General features: G+C 48.0%; 1 protein-coding gene across 7 annotated transcripts in view; it reads right to left on the reverse strand.

The window, feature by feature from the left end:
- Positions 1-23,270, reverse strand: part of LOC140390079 (centrosomal protein of 63 kDa-like) — a 157,951-nt gene that overhangs the window by 105,980 nt on the left and 28,701 nt on the right. For all 7 annotated transcript variants that reach the window (XM_072474968.1, XM_072474966.1, XM_072474965.1 and 4 more), the window contains exon 6: positions 9,191-9,304. In XM_072474968.1, coding sequence (XP_072331069.1) covers positions 9,191-9,304 — 114 coding nt within the window. The remainder of the gene's footprint in view (positions 1-9,190; positions 9,305-23,270) is intronic.

The following is a 23,270-nucleotide window of genomic DNA, read 5'->3' on the forward strand; positions in this document are numbered from 1 at the left end:
GTATGGAGGGCAGATCTTATGAGAAAAGGCTGAGGGACTGGAGGCTGTTTTCATTAGAGAGAAGATGGTTAAGAGGTGACTTAATAGAGGCATATAAGATTATCAGAGGATTAGATAGGGTGGACAGTGAGAGCCTTTTTCCTCGGATGGTGATGGCTAGCACGAGGGGACATAGCTTTAAATTGAGGGAAGATAGATATAGGACAGATGTCAGAAGTAGGTTCTTTACTCAGAGAGTAGTAAGGGCGTGGAATGCCCTGTCTGCAACAGTAGTGGACTCGCCAACATTAAGGGCATTTAAATGGTCATTGGATAAACATATGGATGATAAGAGAATGGTGTAGATGGGCTTTAGATTGATTTACAGGTCGGAGCAACATTGAGGGCCGAAGGGCCTGTACTGCGCTGTAATGTTCTATGTTCTTACGAGTAGTGTGTTGAGATGGATAGGAAGCCGATTAGCAGACAGGAAGCAAAGAGTTGTAATAAGTGGGTCTTTTTCAGATTGCAGGCAGTGACTAGCAGGGTACCACAGGGATCTATACGAGGATTATCTCCAAAGTTGCAGATGATACAAAGTTGGGTGGGAGGGTGAGCTGTGAGGAGGATGCAGTGATGCTTCAGCGGAATTTGGACAGACTGAGTGAGTGGGCACATACATAGCAGGTGCAATATAATGTGGATAAATGTGAGGTTATCCGCTTCGGTATCAAAAATAGGAAGGCAGATGGGTTTAAATTGAGGTGGATACTCAGCGAGACCTTGGTGTCCTCAAGCGAAACGAGACTGGTGAATAGCGGGAGAGGCAAAAACAACAACCGCGCCAAGCACCAAACAGTTCGCGATGAAACCGTAAGCGAAAACAGGATCTTGCCTTAGCATGCCGAGAAGCCAATTATCACCACTTAAGCCCCATTTCCGCCCAATTAATGGGAGCAACCCCATATTCAACGTTCTCCCCAGAAAATGGTTACGCTGGCACCGATTAATACTCCTTTTGAAAAACGTGAACCTGGCGGATGGGCTTCTGTGGGGAGCTGAGGAGGTGAGTAGCCATCTTTTCTCACAGGCAAAGTGCCCGGGGGCCTGATCGTGCAGCAGCGGAGTGTGCAGCAGAGGTACAGGTGGCAGCTGCCCAGGATGGCGAGCCTGTCGCCCAACAGGGTGAGGAGGAGGAGGTGCCAAGGAGGTGCCGCTGAGGCCTTATGTGTACTGGCACCGCCCATCATTCGAGGACCTGCAGGACCGGACATGCCCTCTAAGAATCCGGTTGAGCAGACAGATAGTGCGACATATAGAATTTTTTATAGAATGTACAGTGCAGAAGGAGGCCATTTGGCCCATCGAGTCTGCACCGGCTCTTGGAAAGAGCACCCTACCCAAGGTCCACACCTCCACCCTATCCCTATAACCCAGTAACTGCACCCAACCCTAAGGGCAATTTTGGACACTAAGGGCAATTTATAATGGCCAATCCACCTAATCTGCACATCTTTGGACTGTGGGAGGAAACCGGAGCACCCGGAGGAAACCCTCGCAGACACGGGGAGGATGTGCAGACTCCGCACAGACAGTGACCCAAGCCGGAATCGAACTTGGGACCCTGGAGCTGTGAAGCAATTGTGTTATCCACAATGCTACCGTGCTACCCTACTGAAACTTCTACCACCTGGCCTTCTGCCAGATGATGGCACAGCTGGGGTATGGGGAAGGAGTCCCACTCCTGGTGGTCGTCAGGGTGACGGTCGCCCTGAACATACTGCACGGGTCCTTCCAGGCGCCGAGTGGGGACCTGTCCGGGACCTCAAAGACCTCGATATACAGGTGCATCCGTGCCGTCACGGAGGCCCTACTTACCCAGGCAGCTCAACACATCAACGTGGACTTAGCCCACCAGGATGCTGTGGAAGCCAGGTATTTCTAATACAACTAGTGTGGGTAAAAGATAGCTGTTTAAGCATACATATTAATCCCCAGTTTTTAAATACCAATTTAAAATGAGAATTTCAGCACCCATAACATGCACAAGTATTCAAACATGGAACAATTAAAACTAATGTTGCACATTGAAGATGGACGGCTTGCTGTCAAATCAAATGTGTTTGAGTCTAACCCAAACCAATTAGGATTATATTGGGGTGTGATTAGATGACTTAAAACAGATATGAAAGGGTATAACTGAAAAAGTTTCGCCCCACCATTTTGGTGTGTTTTCTGTTTGTGCTTGTGTGTTGTGAGTGTTTAGTTTTAGTGTTTTTTGTTAGGGAGTGTGTTTTAGTTTTGTGTTTTAGTTATGTTGGAGTTTAGTTTTAGTTTAGTTCTCTCTCTCTCCCTCTCTCGCTCTTTCATTTTCAGACTTTGACCTTTTAAATGACTTTCGAGCTGTCTGCCTGAGCAAGAAGATAATGTCTTTGATTCTCTGAAAGCTGCAAATTGTCTACAAAATGCCTTTCAATAGAAGACAAATAAAACAATTCCTATTGGCACCTGAGAAGTTTTAACTTAAATTTCTACTGAGTTCCAGTAATCGCAAAGTGCTGCTGGTAACCGATTAGTAGGAATACTATAAATTCCTGCAACTTGGAATGACCCTCTGAGATTCCCAATAGTAGGAATCTAACAGATGCCCAGACAGCGGGGTTCACGGCCATCGACGGGATGCCCTGGGTCCAGTGGGTGAACGATGGGATGCATGGCCCCTAGGAGCACCTGCAGAAGACAGGCCTCTCTACACTAACTGAAAGGGTACCACTCAATGAACGTGCAGCTGATATGTGACAATCAGCAGCACATCATGCACCTCTGCGCCCGATACCCGGGCAGTGTGCACGACGCCTTCATCCTGGCAACTCGATGATTCCTGACATGCTTCAGACTCTGGCTGGGAGGGGGTGGCTCCTGGGTGAAGGGGTAAGCCACGGTGCTAGCTGATGACACCTATCTGGAGGCCACAGACCGACATGGAGACCTGCACTGGAGGTGCCTTCCAGTATGACGCAGAGAGGGTCGCCCGCATCATTGCAGCCTGTCCTCCACAACATCGTGCAGCAGAGGAGCGACGTGCTGGAGGAAGAGGTGGAACACCAGGTCTCATCTGAGGAGGATGCTGGGGACGGTGAGGATGGACAGGACATGGAGCCCAGGCAAGCACGGGAGGCCGCACAACATGAACGCGAGGGCCAACGTGCACGGGATGCTCTGATCGCCTCCAGGTTTACCATCGGAGGGGGGGGGGCGGGGAGCGGGGGGGGAAGAGAGAAACAGGCCAGGGGTACAGTCACCCCTCCGCCTGCAACCCCCTCCGTGATACATACCTGCCGCACTACAGGTTGCGACCCCTGGGTTGGCAATAACAGCGGGTCTGGTCCATGGGATAGAGAATGGTGGCAACCCACTCTGTGATGCGATAGGGTGCTTCACAGTGTCTGACAATGTCTGACGCCAGGCCACAGTAGCACTTTCCTCTGTCCACCTGGGTGATACCTGCATGCGAGCTGGGCATTCCATCACACGGTCCTGGGGTGACGGTGGTGACTGGTGGGGGAGGGGGGGGTTGGTCCGGGCCCCCCCCCCCCCAACATCACAAATTCCTCCCCCCACCCCTCCTCTGGCCAGCCCAGAGCACCCCTCTGACTGAGCACCGAGGCAGGTTGCAACAGTGTGAACAAATATTTACAGATTTGTGCCCTAGCCCCTATAACTGAACTATGCCCTGCATCAGTACCAACGTAACTAGTGTCTAACTTTCTGGCCGTATGGGCCCGAACGCTACGTGGTTGCCAATTCAGTACAGCAGGTGTGGCGGCGGCCTGCTGTGATTCCAGCCCTGCGACCTGGATCCCCGTTGGCGGGCGCCTCCTGAGGCGACCAGGCGTGGATGGGCTAGGCTGCTGCTTGGGTGACCCAGGTGGCATGGTGCTGACCTGTTCGCCCGCTGCCCACCAGATGCACCAGGGACAGAAGGAAGCCCTGAAGGCCCACTCTAGTCTCAGGCAGGGTCCGCACGCTCGCAGCCATTGAGCACAGACAGTAGAATCATAGAATCATAGAAGTTTACAGCATGGAAACAGGCCCTTCGGCCCAACCAGTTCATGCCGCCCAGTTTTTTACCATTAAGCTAGTCCCAGTTGCCCGCACTTGGCCCATAACCCTCTATACCCATCTTACCCATGTAACCATCTAAATGCTTTTTGAAAGACACAATTGTACCCGCTTCTACTACTACCTCTGGCAGTGGACCATCTCCGTGTGGGACTGCGCCACATCACCTATTGACTATGCCACCACCTCTGGGTTTGTATCACATCAGCCAGTAACTGCGCCATCTCCCTCTGTGTCTGTGCCATATCAACCAGCGCCTGGGCAATGCTGCCGATGTTCCCAGCCATGGCCTGCTGTGACTGGGCCACGCTCAGGAGCGGCGCTGCGATGTCCAGGTGACTCTGGCCCATGGCCTATGAGACGGCAACCCTGCCCTCGGCCAGCACCTGCACAAAATGCTCCAGGCCTTGGACATGCTGATCCATAGCCAAAACCATCGCGTCCCGTCCCCCCTCCCCCTCCCCACCCCCACCATGGATTCCACCATGGAGTACAGTGTTGGCCGCATTTTCAGCACCACCTCCTGCTGCTGCACGTGGTTCGACTCCTCCAACTGGATGCTCGCTGACAACATCTCATGTAGTCGGCAACTGCATCTCCACGATTGATGCGACAGTCCGTTCAAGAAGCCCTTTGGGCGGCAGGTAGTTCCTGGGGTCGGTTTGCCCTCCGACCATCCACCTACTCGGGTGTTCCTACCTCCCCCTTTTGTACCGGATCAGCTGTGTGGTTGTGTGGTACGCACTAGAGAATGTCCCTGGAGTCTCTTCACTAACTTGCCCAATCGAGGTGAGTGTCTCTGGGATGGTGGAGCATGTTGGAAATAGCTGTGACAGGAAATTCGAGCTCTGTTTATGAATAAGAACTCTCCTTTTTAGGATGAAAATGAGGAGATATATGTTCTCTCAGAGGGTCATTCGTCTATGGATTTCTCTCACAAAACGCATTGGAGGCTGGGTCATTAAATTTATTCAAAGCAGAGAATCAGAATTTACAGTGCAGAAGGAGGCCATTCGGCCCATCGAGTCTGCACCGACTCTTGGGAAGAGCACCCTACCCAACCTCCACCCTATCCCCGTAACCACACCTAACATTTTTTGGACACCAGGGGCAATTTAGCTTAGTCAATCCACCTAACCTGCACATCTTTGGACTGTGGGAGGAATGAAAATGAAATGAAATGAAATGAATGAAATTCGCTTATTGTCACAAGTAGGCTTCAAATGAAGCTACTGTGAAAAGCCCCTAGTCGCCACATTCGGCGTCTGTTCGGGGAGGCTGTTACGGGAATTGAACCGTGCTGCTGGCCTGCTTTCAAAGCCAGTGATTTAGCCCTGTGCTAAACAGCCCCTGCTGTTTACCGGAGCACCGGGAGGAAACCCACGCAGACATGGGGAGAATGTGCAGACTCCGCACAGACAGTGACCCAAGGCGGGCATCGAACCCGAGACCCCTGGAGCTGTGAAGCAATTGTGCTAACTACTGTGCTACCGAGTTAGATAGATTTTTGATAGACAACGGAGTCTCACGGTCCCGGCGAGCCACGCACCATTTTCCATGGGATTCACTGGTGTTCCAAAAGTGTTATGAGGCACAGACAGGAATGACAGTCAGATCAGCAATGAATGGAAGAACTGGCTCAAAGGACAGAATGGTCTATTTCTGCTATTAGGGCCTACATTCCCATGTCCTAATTGGTTAAGTTGGTACATAACTGATCAGAAATATAGATTTGGGGCGGCATGGTGGTGCAATGGTTAGCACTGCTGCCTCATGGTGCCGAGGACCCGGGTTTGATCTCAGCACCGGGTCACTGTCCGTGTGGAATTTGCACATTCCCCCCGTTTCTGCATATGGGTCTCACCCCCACAACCCAAAAAGATGCGCAGGGTAGGTGAATTGGCCACGCTAAATTGCCCCTTAATTGCAAAAAATTAACTGGGTACTCGAAATTTATTTTTTTTAAATATTAATCCAGATACTGAGCTAGTCTATGGTCAATATTAACCCAGTTACTGAACTAGTCCATGGTCATTATTAACCCAGATACTGAGTTTGTCCATGTCAATATTAACCCAAATACTGAGCTAGTCCATAGTTAATATTGACCCAGATACAGAGTTAGTGCATGGTCAATATTAACACAGATACTGAGCAAGTCTATGGTCAATATTAACCCAGATACTGAGCTAGTCCATGGGCAATAATAACCCAGATACTGAGCTCGTCCATGGTCAATATTAACCCAGATACTGAGCTAGTCTATGGTCAATATTAACCCAGATACTGAGCTAGTCCATGGGCAATAATAACCCAGATACTGAGCTCGTCCATGGTCAATATTAACCCAGATACTGAGCTAGTCTATGGTCAATATTAACCCAGATACTGAGCTAGTCCATGTCAATATTAACCCAGATACTTAACTAGTCCATTGTCAATATTAACCCAGATACTGAGCTACTCTATGGTCAACATTAACCTAGATACTGAGCTAGTCCACGATCGATATTAACCCAGATACGAGCTAGTCCATGTCAATATTAACCCAGATACTGAGCGAGTCCATGGTCAATTATTAACCCAGATACTAGCTAGTCTATGGTCAACATTAACCTAGATACTGAGCTAGTCCATGGTCAATATTAAACCAGATACTGAGCTAGTCCATGGTTAATATTAACCCAGATACTGAGCTAGTCCATGGTCAATATTAACCCAGATACTGAGCTAGTCTATGGTCAATATTAACCCAGATACTGAGCTAGTCCATGGTTAATATTAACCCAGATACTGAGCTAGTCCATGGTCAATATTAACCCAGATACTGAGCTAGTCCATGGTCAATATTAACCCAGATCCAAAGAGGAGTTATGTATAGTTCCTAGAAAAGGGAGGAAGCCTGAGTATTGGGAAAAGTTTTGAATTAATCAAAAGATGACCAAAATATTGATTAAGAAGGGAAAAATAGAGGGCGGATTCTCCGGTCCAGCAGCCGTGTTTTCCGGCACGGCATGCCTCTGCCGGCAGCGAGGTTCTCCATTCCGGCAGCCAGCCAATGGGGATTCCCATTGTGATCACCCCACGCAGTCGGGAAACCCGCGAGCGTGGGTGCGCTGCGAGCAGGCCGTAGGATCCTGCCGACGGAGAATTCCGCTAAGGGTGTGAGCATAATGTTGCAAGGAACATAATAAAACAGACTGTAAAAGAAAAAGATTAATGAAAACAAATGTAGGTCTCTTACAGACTGAATTGGGAGAATTTATAATTAATGTCAAGGAAACGGCAGAGCAATTAAACAACTTCTTTAGTTCTATCTTCACGGAGGAAGATAGGACCCAAGGGTTTACTCAGAAGGAGCAATTGAAAGAAATTACTATTGTTGGTGTTGGAGAAAGCTGATAAATCTCCAGAGCCTGATAATCTATATCCCAGGGTAGTAAAGCAGGTGGCCATGTAAACAGTAGATGTGATGGTTGTCATCTCCCAAAAGTCTGTAGATTCTGGAACAGTCCTGGTAGATTGGAGGGTGGCAAATGTAACCCTGCTTTTTAAAAAAGGAAGAAGAAAACAGGAATTTCAGACCGGTTAAGCTAACATCATGAGGAGGGAAAATGCTAGAGATAATGATAAAGGATGTGACAGCATCACTCTTCTTTATCAATGGGATTAGATAAAGTCAACATGGATTTCTGAAAGCAAATTCATGTTCGACAAATCTATTGCAATTTTTTTGAGGATATAGGGCGGTGGATTGGGCTTTCGAAAGGTTGGTGTAGACTCAATGGGCCAAAATGCCTCCTTCTGCACTGTAGGGGTTCTATGATTAATTAGCATAATTGATAAGGGAAAACCAGTAGATGTGGTGTTTTTGGATTTTGGGAAAGCTTTTGATTAAGACCCACATAAGTGGTTTGTATGCAAAATTAAAGCACATGGGATTGGGGGCAATATATTGGCATGAATTGAGAATTGGTTAGCGACAGCAAACAGAGAGTAGAAATAAATGGGCCTTTCTCGGAGAGGCAGGTAGTGACTAGAGACCAGTGCTTGGGCCCCATCTATTCGCAACATATATTAATGATTTGGACAAAGAAATCAATGTAATATTTCCAAGTTTGCTGACAACAAGAAACTTGGTGGGAGTGTGGGTCATGAGAAAGATGTTAAGAGGATTCAAGGCAATTTAGAAAAGTTGAGTGAATGGGCAAATACATGACAGATGCAGTATGAAGTGGATAAGTATGACTTCGGTAGGAGAAACAGAATGGCAGAGTAGGCCATTTAGGGCTGAAATGAGGAGAAACTTCTTCATAGGGCGGTGAGCCTGTGGAATTCTCTACCACAGGGGGCTGTGGAGGTCAAGAAATAGATAAATTTCTCAACTCCAAAGGCATCAAGGAGTGTGGGTGTATGGCATTGACACAGAGGATCGGCCATGATCATGTTGAATGGCCCAGAAGGCTCAAAGGACCAAATGGCCTACTTCTGCTCTTATTTTCTGCGTTAAAATATTAACGAGACCACTTTTCGGAACACTGGATAAGGCACACATAGGGTTAATGTACTCATCTTTTATAACAAGTGTTTCAAGTCCTAGATTGCATGACCATATAATTTGACAGTGAGCAGTAAATGTAACACCCAATCAAAAGAGAGGGTCCATTTATTGGAAAGATCAATGATAATGAACCCCAAATTTGTAACAGTCCTTCAATCTGCGTATTACTGCGCAGTTACCAGTACCGTGATACCCATCACCGACAAATGAGCAGCAAATCCAGAAAACAACAAAATACAAATTTTCCAAAACTCTGTTGCATGTGTATGAGACATATTGGATGCTTGGGAGCAATTTCCAAATGCTAATTTATTCAAATAATTAGCAACCACAAGAGGGGGAACAACTTTTATGTCTCCTGGGTTCTCTGAAGAGAGAACTACCGAGTAATTGTTCCTGCTTTCTAATGCTCTCGATGCAATTTGTATTTCTTTTCAAACAATTGTCAAGCACAGGATGCCAAAAGCAGATTCCAATGAGCACAAGTAAATTTGTTTCATGTAGCCAAAAACTGATCAAGTGTTGTACCTGAATGGTTTTACACTGCTCTGCCAGCAGCTTTCTCTCTGCATCCAGCGATGACACCTGCTGCTGATAATAAAGCCGCTGTTTCTCCCAGTCCAGTGACTTCTCTCGGAACTCCTAAAATTAAAAATGCTTTTAGTGGGATTCAGTGAACGAGAGAAAAAACACTCAAAATATAAAGCACCCACAGACAGTGGGATGGGATTTTGCACCCCGATTTACCGTGCACGTTAATGTCCACAAGGGTGCAAAATCTCACGAGGGGCCAAAAACAAGATATGTGCCAGTGAGATCTTGTGATGTGATCGCCCCTGCCCCAGCCAGTGACGGAAACCCTATTTAAATTTTATTAGCGGGCTTCCCTGCTGTATTGTTCTCCCACAGTGGGATCTCCCCCTCTTCCCGACTTGACGATTTATAATAGGTCTGTACCCACGGGGGCACAGATAAATACAGGGGGAGCGGGACATGCCCTGCCGGTGCCCAGGCACTGCCCCTTAAGCCAACGGGAAGTGCCAAGACGGGGCTTACTCTGGGGAGGTCCAGGGGGGCGAATTCCCTGTGTCGATGGAAAGGGTATGATTTTAATTTTCGATCTGTTAGATCAGGGCGCCCGCTGATCTCTTGAAACCGAAAAATCCCACCGAATTAGACTGGGAAAAATCAATTTTTCAACATTTTGGAAGCATTACTAAATTGTGATAAAACTTGAAATGTTCATCCTCGAGACTATCAGAGGTGCCATCTTTAGGATGAGATGTCAAACAAAGGACCTGTGTCTGAAAACGATGCAATCAATCCCTTGGCATTATTTGAAGCAGGGTTCCCAATATCTATCCCTTGATCGATAAATATCACAAAAACATGATTATATGGTCATTATTATACTGTTGTTTCTGGAATCTTCCTGTGTGCAAACTCAGGTGCTGCATTTCCCACCGTAGAACAGTTTTATTATAACAAGATGCTGGGGCAGCACGGTAACACAAGTGGATAGCACTGTGGCTTCACAGCACCAGCGTCCCAGGTTCGATTCCCCGCTGGGTCACTGTCTGTGCGGAGTCTGCACGTTCTCCCCGTGTCTGCGTGGGTTTCCTCCTGGTACTCCGGTTTCCTCCCACAGTCCAAAGATGTGCAGGTTAGGTGGATTGGCCATGATAACTTGCCCTTAGTGACCAAAAAAAAGGTTAGGAGGGGTTATTGGGTTACGGGGATAGGGTGGATGTGAGGGCTTAAGTGGGTCGGTGCAGACTCAATGGGCCGAATGGGCTCCTTCTGCACTGTAATTTCTATGTTCTATAATGCTTCAAAAGTACTTCAATGGCTGTAAAGTACTTTGGAATGTCCATGAAATATGTTGCACAAATACAAGTCTTTCTTTCTCTTTTCTTTATTTCATTTCCTATTTTATTAAAGGCATTATCTTATTCTTGAGTTCTCTGCCTGTGGGCAGCTCCAATCCACAGTGCCATGACCTCTATTGCGGGTAGGGTAAGGAGGCAGGACCCGATCAAAACCCATGCTGTTAGCACCGACTGGCCAACCAACTCCCCCAGGAGTTCTGGTTGCTGTGGCGACATACACCTTTACAAGCATGTTGCAGCCTACAGAGCTATGGCTATTGAGGGTAGAGGCTCCAATTTCTTTCCATTACATTGCTGACTAGCTCCCGCTCTTACTGCCTGCTATCGGAAGGATTCACAAGCTGATAATCACAATGCCACAAGGCCTCCAATAAAGGCATTATATATTCTAGCAATTAAAAGGAAACATTAAAATTCTGGGCAGATTAATTTTTCATGTTGGAGCTGCCACATCCACACTCGTGCAGCAATTGGAAACATGTATTTTATTCATTTGGATCTATTTTTGAATGACCAGCCTACACTGCAACATGACACCAGAATCCCTTTCAAAGAACTGTGGTCAGCATTGCCTCACGTGAATGCATTCAGGTGTTCTAGACTCAGGAGACAAATGCCAGCCTGCTGATACAGTCATTCTTCGGAGGTCACATAAATACCTGATATTAGCTGGTAGCCAGGTGACCATTTTTTGATTGCCAAGGCATTGCGCTGACAGATTTGGAAGCTGACACAGCTCCAAACTCAGCAAGTCCAATTTTGGAAGAATGTCAACTGTACTCATCTGTACATAGAACCTGAGGCTAACCTGAGGCCAACTGCCGATCCTCAAGGAGGAAACCAGCTTTATAGAGTTACTTCCAATGGGAACTCAAACATATGCTTCTTCATGGCCTTACAATGTTCACACTACTGAGAGGACCATTCTGGTCTCCATATTATAAACTGAGGGCCTTAACCATCAGGAAAGGCCAAACAGGTTCGCGCTCAGAAGACCAAGGGCTGACCTAATAACAATCTTTAAGATTATTTTTTTTGAAAATTTAAATTTGTTCATGGGACGCGAGTGTTGCAGGCTGGACCAGCATTTATTGCCCATCTCTAATTGCCCTCGAGGGGACAATTAAGAGTCAACCACGTTGCACGGTAGCGCAAGTGGATAACACTGTGGCTTCACAGTGCCAGGTCCCAGGTTCGATTCCCCACTGGGTCACTATCTGTGTGGAGTCTGCACGTTGCCCCACTGTGTGCGTGGGTTTCCTCCAGGTGCTCCGGTTTCCTCCCACAGTCCAAAGACATGCAGGCTAGGTGGATTGACCATGATAAATTGCCCTTAGTAACCAAAAAGGTTAGGAGAGGTTATTGGGTCACAGAGATAGAGTGGAAGAGAGGGCTTAAGTGGGTCGGTGCAGACTTGATGGGCCGAAAGGCCTCCTTCTGCACTGCATGCTCTATGTTCTATGTACCCAATTATTTTTTTCCAATTAAGGGGCAATTTAATGTGACCAATCTACCTACCCTGCACATCATTTTGAGTTGTGGGGGTGAACCCCACGCAGGCACTGGGAGCATGTGCAAACTCCACATGGACAGTGACCCAGGGCCGGGATCAAACCCGGGTCCTCAGCACGGGTCCTTAGGGCAGCACGGTAGCATAGTGGTTAGCACAATTGCTTCACAGCTCCAGGGTCCCAGGTCCAATTCCCGGCTTGGGTCACTGTCTGTGCGGAATCTGCACGTTCTCCCCGTGTGTGCGTGGATTTCCTCCGGGTGCTCCAGTTTCCTCCCACAGTCCAAAGATGTGCAGGTTAGGTGGACTAGCCATGCTAAATTGCCCGTAGTGTCCAAAATTGCCCTTAGTGTTGGGTGGGGTTCCTGGGTTATGGGGACAGGATGGAGGTGTAGGCTTGGGTAGGGTGCTCTTTCCAAGAGCCAGTGCAGACTCGATGGGCCGAATGGCCTTTTTCTGCACTGTAAATTCTATGATTCTCAGCACCGTAGACAGCTAACCACTGCGCCACCGTTAACCACGTTGCTGTGAATCTGGAGTCACATGGAGGCCAGACCAGGTAAGCATGGCAGATTTCCTTCCCTAAAGGACATTGATGGGTTCACTTTCGAGAAGGCCGATCTGACTTCTGAGACTGTGACATTCCCATACCAACCGTCACAGCCTCGGACGTCAGACCGGCCTTCTTGAAAGTGAACCCATGGAAAGCAACGGATCCTGTTGGAGTTCCAGGATGTGCACTCAGACCCTGCATGTGTAGCCATCTGGGATGGCCACTTCCCGATTACAAAATGGACACTTTGCAAAGATTGCAGGGAAAATGGACAATGCTGAGAAAACAAGCAGGTTCAGAGCTTGTCTGTATACTGGAGCCACAGCTCCCAGACAAGACCAAAACTGTAGGCCCATTAGCATCCGAATGGCCCATCTCCGGGAACAAAAGATTAACATTTGAGTAACCGATGATACGAAGGCAGACACCCCGGCGCCAGAGGAACCGAACCAAAGCAGGCCAACGGCCACCTAGGACGCGCTCAGCCATCAGGGCACCCACCCTTTATTGGATGAAATCAATAGGAATAATCGAGAAACGGACCAACTGATTAGGGCCAAGTTCAAGGCCCGCCCAAAAGACCGCAAAGCCCCTTTGGGTATAAGAAGGACCCCCAAGAGAGAATCTTGGGGCTCACCGAGGAGAGACCTGTCCACCAACTGCAACAGAAGCAAGTAAATCCAAGGTCAACGCACGCTACCAGACAGACAACCAGACAAACTGTACCAGTTTGACCCCAGCAGCCTCAGAACCGAACAACGGCCATTGTTCCTCTGACTGAGTGGGCGCCCGAAGCGAAGTATAGGCTTTAGCAGTAATGACAGTTTAGCTGTAGAGTTTCGTGCATGAGTATATTTAACTGTGTGTGTAAATAAATAAGCATTGACTTTGAACTACCTAACTGGTGTATCGAGTCTTTGATCAGTATTCGGTTTTGAACTTTGTGGTGGCATCGAAAGATACCTGGCGACTCTAAAGCAAACGTAATTAGAATTAAGGAAGGCGACCATATTGACCGCCATATTCAGAGCCAACCAAAGAGAGCAACATTTACTGGCGACTCTAGTGAGATTCGACCTAGAAGTGGCCTAGTCACTCCGAGAGAACCCAAATTTGAATTGGAATCCGATTGGAAACAGAAAAACCACAAGTGTGAGAACGATACTGATCAAACCTCAGAGATTCGGAAGTGTAATAGTGCATGCGTACTAACAGGGATATAAGGTAAACCTGAGAGATTCTGTTGCGTAAAACTGTCGAGGGTTTTGTCGGCCGGAAATTAGCGGAAGCCGTACCCGTGTTTACATCACCACTTTATCACCCCCTGTTACAAATTCAGTGGAGAACCCAGAGATAGAGAGAAAATGGCAATGAAGGCAATGGAACGCCATATGAACCTCCAAGAATTTGAGGTTGCAGCGACCAGTAGAGTAGGACAGTGTCCTGTATGGGAAGAAGAGATCAGAAAATATCTCAAAGGGAAAGGATGGCCCCTTTGGAGTGAATTCTGCGCCAATGACGAAACTAGTTCCGGGAATATAGGACATACTTGGTGGAAGAACCTGTCAGAAATTCATAAGAAGAGCTTGGGGGAAGCTCGCAAGCCGATGGCAATTGTGTCCTGCTTGGCACAATTGCGAGGCACAGAGGAGGTCATTAGGACGCTCCGTAGAGAGATTGAGGAGAGAGACAGAAATAGTGAGGGAGATGTGAGCGAATTTGAGAAGGAGAATAAGGAGTTAAGAGAACAGTTAGCAGCGAGGGACAGAGAGGTGGATGATGCCAAGTGGGCACACCAGTCTTGTCTTGCCCATTTGAGTAGTTTTCAGACCCAGTACGATAAGGCCTACCAGGACACACAATGCACGGTCTTGGTAAGACAAGAAACCGCGCGACAGGTAGAGCAATTGCAGAAACAGTGCAATGATTGAAAAGTAGCGCTACGAGCGCTCCACATAGAACGATACAGCACAGTACAGGCCCTTCGGCCCACGAAGTTGCACCGAAACAAAAGCCATCTAACCTACACTATGCCATTATCATCCATATGTTTATCCAATAAACTTTTAAATGCCCTCAGTGTTGGCGAGTTCACTACTGTTGCAGGTAGGGCATTCCACGGCCTCACTACTCTTTGCGGAAAGAACCTACCTCTGACCTCTGTCCTATATCTATTACCCCTCAGTTTAAAGCTATGTCCCCTCGTGCCAGCCATTTCCATCCGCGGGAGAAGGCTCTCACCGTCCACCCTATCTAACCCCCTGATCATTTTGTATGCCTCTATTAAGTCTCCTCTTAACCTTCTTCTCTCCAACGAAAACAACCTCAAGTCCATCAGCCTTTCCTCATAAGATTTTCCCTCCATACCAGACAACATCCTGGTAAATCTCCTCTGCACCCGCTCCAAAGCCTCCACGTCCTTCCTATAATGCGGTGACCAGAACTGTACGCAATACTCCAAATGCGGCCGTACCAGAGTTTTGTACAGCTGCAACATGACCTCCTGACTCCGGAACTCAATCCCTCTACCAATAAAGGCCAACACTCCATAGGCCTTCTTCACAGCCCTATCAACCTGGGTGGCAACTTTCAGGGATCTATGTACATGGACACCTAGATCCCTCTGCTCATCCACACTTCCAAGCACTTTACCATTAGCCAAATATTCCGCATTCCTGTTATTCCTTCCAAAGTGAATCACCTCACATTTCTCTACATTAAACTCCATTTGCCACCTCTCAGCCCAGCTTTGCAGCTTATCTATATACCTCTGTAACCTGCTACATCCTTCCACACTGTCGACAACACCACCGACTTTAGTATCGTCTGCAAATTTACTCACCCACCCTTCTGCGCCTTCCTCTGGGTCATTGATAAAAATTACAAACAGCAACAGCCCCAGAACAGATCCTTGTGGTACTCTACTTGTAACTGAACTCCATTCTGAACATTTCCCATCAACCACCACCCTCTGGCTTCTTTCAGCTAGCCAATTTCTGATCCACATCTCTAAATCTCCCTCAACCCCCAGCCTCCGTATTTTCTGCAATAGCCTACCATGGGGAACCTTATCAAACGCTTTACTGAAATCCATATACACCACATCAACTGCTCTACCCTCGTCTACCTGTTCAGTCACCTTCTCAAAGAACTCGATAAGGTTTGTGAGGCATGACCTACCCTTCTACCCTTCACAAAGCCATGCTGACTATCCCTGATCATATTATCCACACTTCCATGACGGAACAAAAGCAGAGCTCCGTAGATCACGCAAAGCGCCGGAAGCAAATTGCAGAATTGCAATCTCTGCTTTCTGTCCAGAATGGGTTGAAAAGTACGTTTGGATCCCAGTTAGACCAGGAAAACGGCCCCGATTGGCAGGAGTTAAATTAAACTGCCCAGATACGTACATGGGACATGTACGCAAGAAAAACCCCAGAAAAGGAAAGCACCCCAACCCCTGACTGAACAGGTAGAACACCCCCTAATGAACCCGATAACCACACACCGCAGGGCCGCAGCAGAAGGAAACACAGATTTCCTATATACAACCCCGTTAACCATGACCCAATTACGGGACGCGTGTGGAAAAATTACACTGATCCTTCCCACCAGACCCCCACCAGTTTTTCTCTAGAGTTAAACAGCAGGCTACCATGTACGGCCTGGACGAAAAGGAGCAAGTGAAGCTCATAGTTTTAATCCTCGACCGTTCAGTCGTGGCAGCCCTTCCCGACCCACAGAATGTAGGAGGAGGCACCCTCCAAGAAATGCACACAGCGATCCTGGATGCGATCGGCTATAACAGCCCTACTATAACCCAGTAGAAGGCCTAAACAATTGCAGGCAAAAGAAAACAGAGCACCCCACAGCGTTTGCCGGACGCTTGTGGATACATTTCACAGCAGTATTTGGAGAGTTAGCCCGCGCCCATTTGTCCGCGGATAATATGGCCAAATGGACTCGAATCCTAGTCTCTCATGCAACAGAGGCAGGACAGAGAGCTTGCGCAAATTACGACCCCTCAGACGAGGCCGAGAACTATAAATGGGTTTTGAAAAGATTGTCCCGCTCTTGGGAACAATCCGTCCAAGGCAAAACCGCATTTGCAAAACCAGAGGAAGAGCAGGCAGACATGCATCCAGTTAGGACGCACCAGAACCCCGCATGGGTAAATGAGGGCAGGAACAGCCCACCGCAGCCTAAATCCCAGGAATGCTACAACTGTGGACAATTAGGACACTATGCACGAGAGTGCAACGCTCCCCAAAAGCAGCAGAAAAACCAACAGACAGGCACCCTAAATAAGAATAGGGCAAAGCCAATCCATAGTGTTAGCGGCCGTTCAGAGAACGCAGACATGAACGGCACCGAATGACGGTGTTCGGGCTCCCCAACTTGGGTCTGCGACACCCTTTGGGACAAGTCCGGTAGACTGATAGTAGCAGGCAAAGTCCGGGGACACACCGTAGAATTTCTTTGGGACACAGGAGGGTCCCGTACCACGCTCAATTCCTCCACGATGTTTCAACGAGACATGTGGCACACAACAGACACCATCACACTCAGCGACTTTACAGGTCATTTACAACAAGGACACATCACAGACCCTGTAGCAATACAAATAGGGAACATTACGACTAAACACCCCATAGTTTTGGTCGATCTACCCCAGACAGCTGAACACATCCTAGGAATCGACTTTATGTGCTCCCACAACCTCTCATTTGATCCAGTAAATAAATGTGTATGGAGAATGGCAAAGGCAGCACGAGCCCCCGCCACACTTACAGTTGAAGAGTATGAAAACAGAATCAGCACAGTAGGAGACTTCTGGTTCGGCCCCGAGCCATTAGTCAGGACAAACAGGTTAGGGAAGTCCTGCAGCAACACAAAGCAGCATTTGCACAGCACAAGCACGACTGTGGCAAGATAGCTGGCTTAGTGAACATTACAGGTCCCGACCCCAGACCCCAAGAGCAGTACGGTTTTCCTCAAGAAGCAGAGGGAGAGAGCTCAATGGTAATAGAGAGTCAGCTTGATCAAGGCATACTCCGTTCAGTAGCCTCCACAAATAATGCACCAATTTGGCCCGTCAGGAAACCCGATGGATCATGGCAACTGACCATTGATTATCGGGAACTGAACAAAGCAACCCCAGTAGCAGCCCCCACCGGAGCCACGAGTCCCGAGACCATGCTCAAACAGGGACTCCAATAAAAATAAATTTTGGTTTTGGACATTAGCAACGGCTTTTGTTCCATTCCATTGGATAAAGCGTGCCAATGCATGTTCGCCTTTACATTCCAGGGACAACAATATACGTGGACATGCCTTCCAGAAGGCTTCCACAACTCCCCACTCCATTTTCCACCGACAGCTGGCAAATGGACTAGCAAAATTTTCCCGACCCGATTGTCTGGTCCAGTGTATGGATGACTTGCTACTACAGACAGACACAAAGGGAGAGCACATTTCGCTTTTCGAAAAGCTCCTAGGACTCCTAAAACAGATTGGATGTAAAGTCAACCCCAAGAAGGCCCAGATTTTGCGGGAAAAAGTGATTTACTTGGGTACAGTAACCACTCATGGTAAACGCGAGATCGAGCAAAAGAGACTTGACTCGATCGTCAAATTGCCCCTTTCCCATAATGTCTCAGCCCCCCGGTCATATCTAGGACTGGTTGGCTACTGCAGAAACCATATCGACGGTTTCGCCACAAAAGCAGCGTCCCTATCCGACCTTCTCAAGAAACAGGCACGTTGGGAATGGGTTCCACAGCACACGGATGCCGTGGATGCTTTAAAGAGAGCCCTCAGCATTACAGGTCCCAGATCCACTATCCCCATACGCAATCGAAGTAGCAAGCACCGACCGAACCCTTTCGGCTGTGCTCCTCCAGGAACGCCATGACCGTTTAGGCCCCTTGGCATACGCCTCATGCGTGTTAGATCCTGTCGAGCAAGGTTTTCTGCCTGTGAAAGGCACCTGCTCACAGTTTTTTGGGCAGTACAGTACTTCGCCTACATTACAGGACTCAACTGAACGCACCCCAACACAGCTATTATTAGACGGTCGACGTAAAGATGGCACAGTCACGCAAATTCGCGCAGCCCGTTGAAGCTTTCTTTCACAGGGACGGGACATTACGTTAAAAGAACCAAGACCCACACTTTCCTCCACATTGCCGACAATTTGCAATATGCAGGTACCCCACGAGTGTGAGATCATCACCACAAACCATAATTCAGGCCCATTTATACCGAAGTCAGCTCCCAGGAAAGCAGGTAATACACCCCAGAGACCCCAGCCCACAGACACGTGTGCACCCCTGAAAATGTATGTGGATGGCTCCTCCAGTTTTGAATGGAAAGAGAATCACCGGTTGAGGCATTTATGTAGAGGACGCGCAGGAACGTGCCCTTGAAGAGATTTCATTAAAGTTGCCAGGCCATCTTGGCTCGCAGGCAGCAGAACTGGCAGCCATAGCTTACGTTGTAGATCACCCCTACTCGTTTCTGACCCCAGCGGACATATATTCGGACAGTTTATATGTCTGCAATAGTTTAACAGAATCCTCTGTGGGAAACTAGAGGATTTGTTTCCGCAGGCGGAAAGCCCCTACCCTCGGCCCCATTACTCCTGCATATCCTAGAGACAGCTAAAGATAGGAAATATGGTATCATTAAGGTTCGCAGTCATCACCGTTCTTCCCCCACTGGTAACGTTCAAGCAGACGCCCTAGCGAAGGCAGGTTCCAGACATGGTTACCTTTGGAAACCCCCCCCCCCGCCCCCCCGAGAGCACCCCAGTACACGCGGTTCAGGTCTCACAGACCAACATTCAGGATCCAGTGAAAGCCCAAAAGGAAGATGAAAATCTCAAGGAAGTTTTAAAAGGAACCTTCCGAGGCCTGTACGATAAGTTTAAGAACACAATAACCACACATGACGGTGTGATTTTGAAAGACGGCATTTATGTAGTTCCCAGCCAGAACAAGAACCAGATTATTTGTCAGTTCCATGACAATCATGGACACCAAGGCATTGAACCCACCCTAAAGCACCTCAGACCTCTCTGCTGGTGGCCTGATTTGAAAGCCGATGTAACCCATTACATTGAAAATTGGAGCTTGATCTGTGCCCAGAACAATTCGGACAGATATGCAAGAAAGGCTTAGCTCAGTCACACCCGCCCCGTTAATGGCCCCTGGACAAATTTGCAGATAGATTACATAGGACCCCTACCCCCCCTGCAGAAATGGTTTTAAGTATATGTTGGTGGTCATCGACACCTTCACAAAATGGGTGGAAGCTTTTCCATCCAGAACGAATACGGCCAAAACAATAGCTAAAATCCTAACACAGCACATCTTTACACGATGGGGCCTCCCACACAGTATAGAGTCTGATCAAGGCTCCCACCTTACAGGACGAGTAATGAAGAACGTCCTCACAATTTTCGGAATTAGGCAGAAGTTTCACATAGCATACCACCCCCAGTCAAGCGGCATTGTAGAGAGGATGAACAGAACTCTAAAAGCCACTCTAATGAAAATGGTGCAACAGAACAACAGCACCTGGGATTCAGTTCTCCCATTTGCTTTAATGTCCTTATGAAACACAGTATCCACGTCCACAGAATACAGCCCCCCACACCCTCATGACCGGACGCCCCATGAAAGGGACAGAGTATTTATCAGGACTGGATTTGGCCAGCCCCGCAGTCACCGCCCTCACGCATGAAAATGCTGTACAGCAGCTTATTGAGAATATAAAGGCAGCCCAGCTCGCAGCAGCTGTGAGACTTGGGACCAGGAGGAAACTAAGCAAGACTTGTTTCAATAAAACGGTACACGCCACCGAGTTTGTAGTAGGGCAGCAAGTGATGCTTTCCCTATACAACCCCAGTTCATTCCTTTCCCCCAAATTTTCCGGACAGTACTCCATCTCTAAAAAAAGTCAGCCCCTCTGTACACATATCCCAATGGCAAGTCTGCCTGGTTTCACATAAACCAGCTTAAGGCTTATGGCTCGCAGAACAACCATGCACACCACATCTCGCTCGCAGCAGTAGATGAGCACGCCCCGCCCACAGATGATGCATTCCTACCCTCCCCCAGCAAGTCCAGCCTGTCCTCAGACACATCTTTAACTCCACCCCCAGAGGCATGACTCCGCCTCTCCCTTCCTTCAACCAGCAGCGACAGTGATAGCGACAGCAATGACAACAGCCACATCACACTACGTTATAATTACACCCCTGCACCAGGCCCCACTCCCAGCGAATCCGATCATGATTCCAGTGACCCCTTCGAAATCACGTACATCAAAGCCCCTGACCCAGACCCACCACCCGAAGATTAAGGATTAAAACCTAGCAGCTCCAATCTCGACACACGATTCTGGCACCGAGCCAATTCGTTCAGGCTCATCCGGAATGATGAGATGGACCCCAATTCGCCCAAGCAGCTTTAGCCAAACTACTCCAGTCAAGAGTATGGCCGCCGGGAGAAGATGACGACATAGAGTCTGACTCCCACCAAACGAATCATTTTGCGACCCTGTTCGCTACTGAACAATGAGGTTTCCACATGATGGTAAAAAGGAACCGATGGGAGAGATACGTTGTCCTTTCTGATGGAACCTGCACCATGTTTGTCGTATGTTTGTTCGTTTAATGTACATGTTAAATGTTGTTTGTGAATTTAAAAGTTTTCATGGTACCACGTCGCCAATCTTTTAACGCCCACTGGCAGTTAATGGAACAAGTTTGTCAACAGACAACTGTTCAGAGGAAATAGTTTGTCGGCAGACAACCAATCATAACTACTCTCCTGATTTGAAGGTAATCACGAGAGGCAGCCCCACGACAACCACATTCTTAACCGTTGGCAGTGGAGAAACGGCACTGGTTCCCGCCCTGGCTGAGGACCCCCCTCTGGTCAGCTACGCTCGGGTCGAGCACAAATGGCACTGATCATCGTCCTACCCAGGGATTCCACCCATTCTTACCCGCCGCGGCGGCCCATATGCACCCCATTTTGGCACTTTCACTTCAAAATTCTTTTGTTTGCTTCAGGCGACCCTTAGGTTGCTTCCGTATGCTATTTACATCCTCAAACACTAGGATGGTAGATCGCACAGGCTGCGAGACGGCGCGCACTGTGTCAGTATTTTTCTCGGATGTCTTGTCCAAATATTCGGTATAAAAAAAAATGAGGGAGTCACAAATGGTGACCAATTATAATGGGTAATTGGCAACAAAGGACAGACAGACATACGAGATCTTAAGCAAGATAATAACAGATATTATGCTTGTGTCCACAGAACTCCGGAACCTCAGGAACCCCAGAGGAAGAAAAAGACCAACAAAAGGAAAGATGAAGACAACCTTCATGTTTTTCACCTGCATCTTAGCGGGATCCTTTCAGTTGCACGCGGTCGCTACCCCCCTGACCCCTACCACACAGGCCGTGAATGATTCCCACCCCTGCCATACACTGTACCCAGAGATAGTTAGCCCCGAGACAATTACCGATACACCGACCTGGTGTGACAAGTTTATCACCTGGTATTCACTATCTTACATCATAAACGCACTTTTAGTACTGGCAATACTCTGCAGTGTTGTGCAGACATTTAGACTCAGAAAATGGCGGAGGAGAGCCTCCCGCAACCGCACTCCGGTATACACATTTAGATCCCCTATCTTCGGACTCCAACAAACCCCCCAACCCCTTTAAGTGAATTAAAGTGCATCCGTTTTTTTGTGTGTGTTTTGTTCATTTAATAAAGAAATGTAAAACTCTGTGCTTGACTGCCAAGCCAGAGAGACCTGTGTTGCTGCTATTTGTACAGTTTAAAATGTTGTAGATTATTTTTGATTGGTTAAGTGAGGATAGTTTATTGAGGTTAAGGTTCCAGTTTTTTTTATTTGCTGCACCAGAAGCAAGTAAGTCCAAGGTCAACGCACGCTACCAGACAGACAACGTTAGCTGTTCCCCTGTACCAGTTCGACCCCAGCAGCCTCAGAACCGAACAACGGCCATTGTTCCTCTGACTGAGTGGGCGCCCGAAGCTAACTATAGGCTTTAGCAGTAGAGATAGTTTAGTCTGTAGAGCTTTGTGCATGAGTATATTTAACTGTGTGTGTAAATAAATAAGCATTGACTTTGAACTAACTAACTGGTGTATCGAGTCTTTGATCAGTATTCGGGTTTGAACCTTGTGGCGGTATCGAAAGATACCTGGCGACTCTAGAGCAAACAAAATTAGAATTAAGGAAGGCGACGATATTGACCGCCATATTCAGAGCCACCCAAAGAGAGCTACACGTGAACCAACTGGTGGGTATGTTAGCAGACATCTTCAACCTCTCCCTACTCCATTCCGAGGTTCCCACCTGCTTCCCACCATCATACCAGTGCCAAAGAAGAACCAAGCAACATGTCTCAATGACTACCGTCTGGTAGACTTGACATCTATCATTATGAAGTGCTTTGAGAGGTTGGTCATGAGACACATCAACTCGATACTTTCAAAATGCCTTGATATACTGCAATTCACATACCGCCACAACCGGTCCGCAGCAGACGCTAATCTCCCTGGCTCTATACTCGGCCCTGGAACACATGGGCACCCACATCAGATTCC

Source organism: Scyliorhinus torazame, chromosome 14 (assembly GCF_047496885.1).
Source record: "Scyliorhinus torazame isolate Kashiwa2021f chromosome 14, sScyTor2.1, whole genome shotgun sequence".
NCBI lineage: Eukaryota > Metazoa > Chordata > Chondrichthyes > Carcharhiniformes > Scyliorhinidae > Scyliorhinus > Scyliorhinus torazame.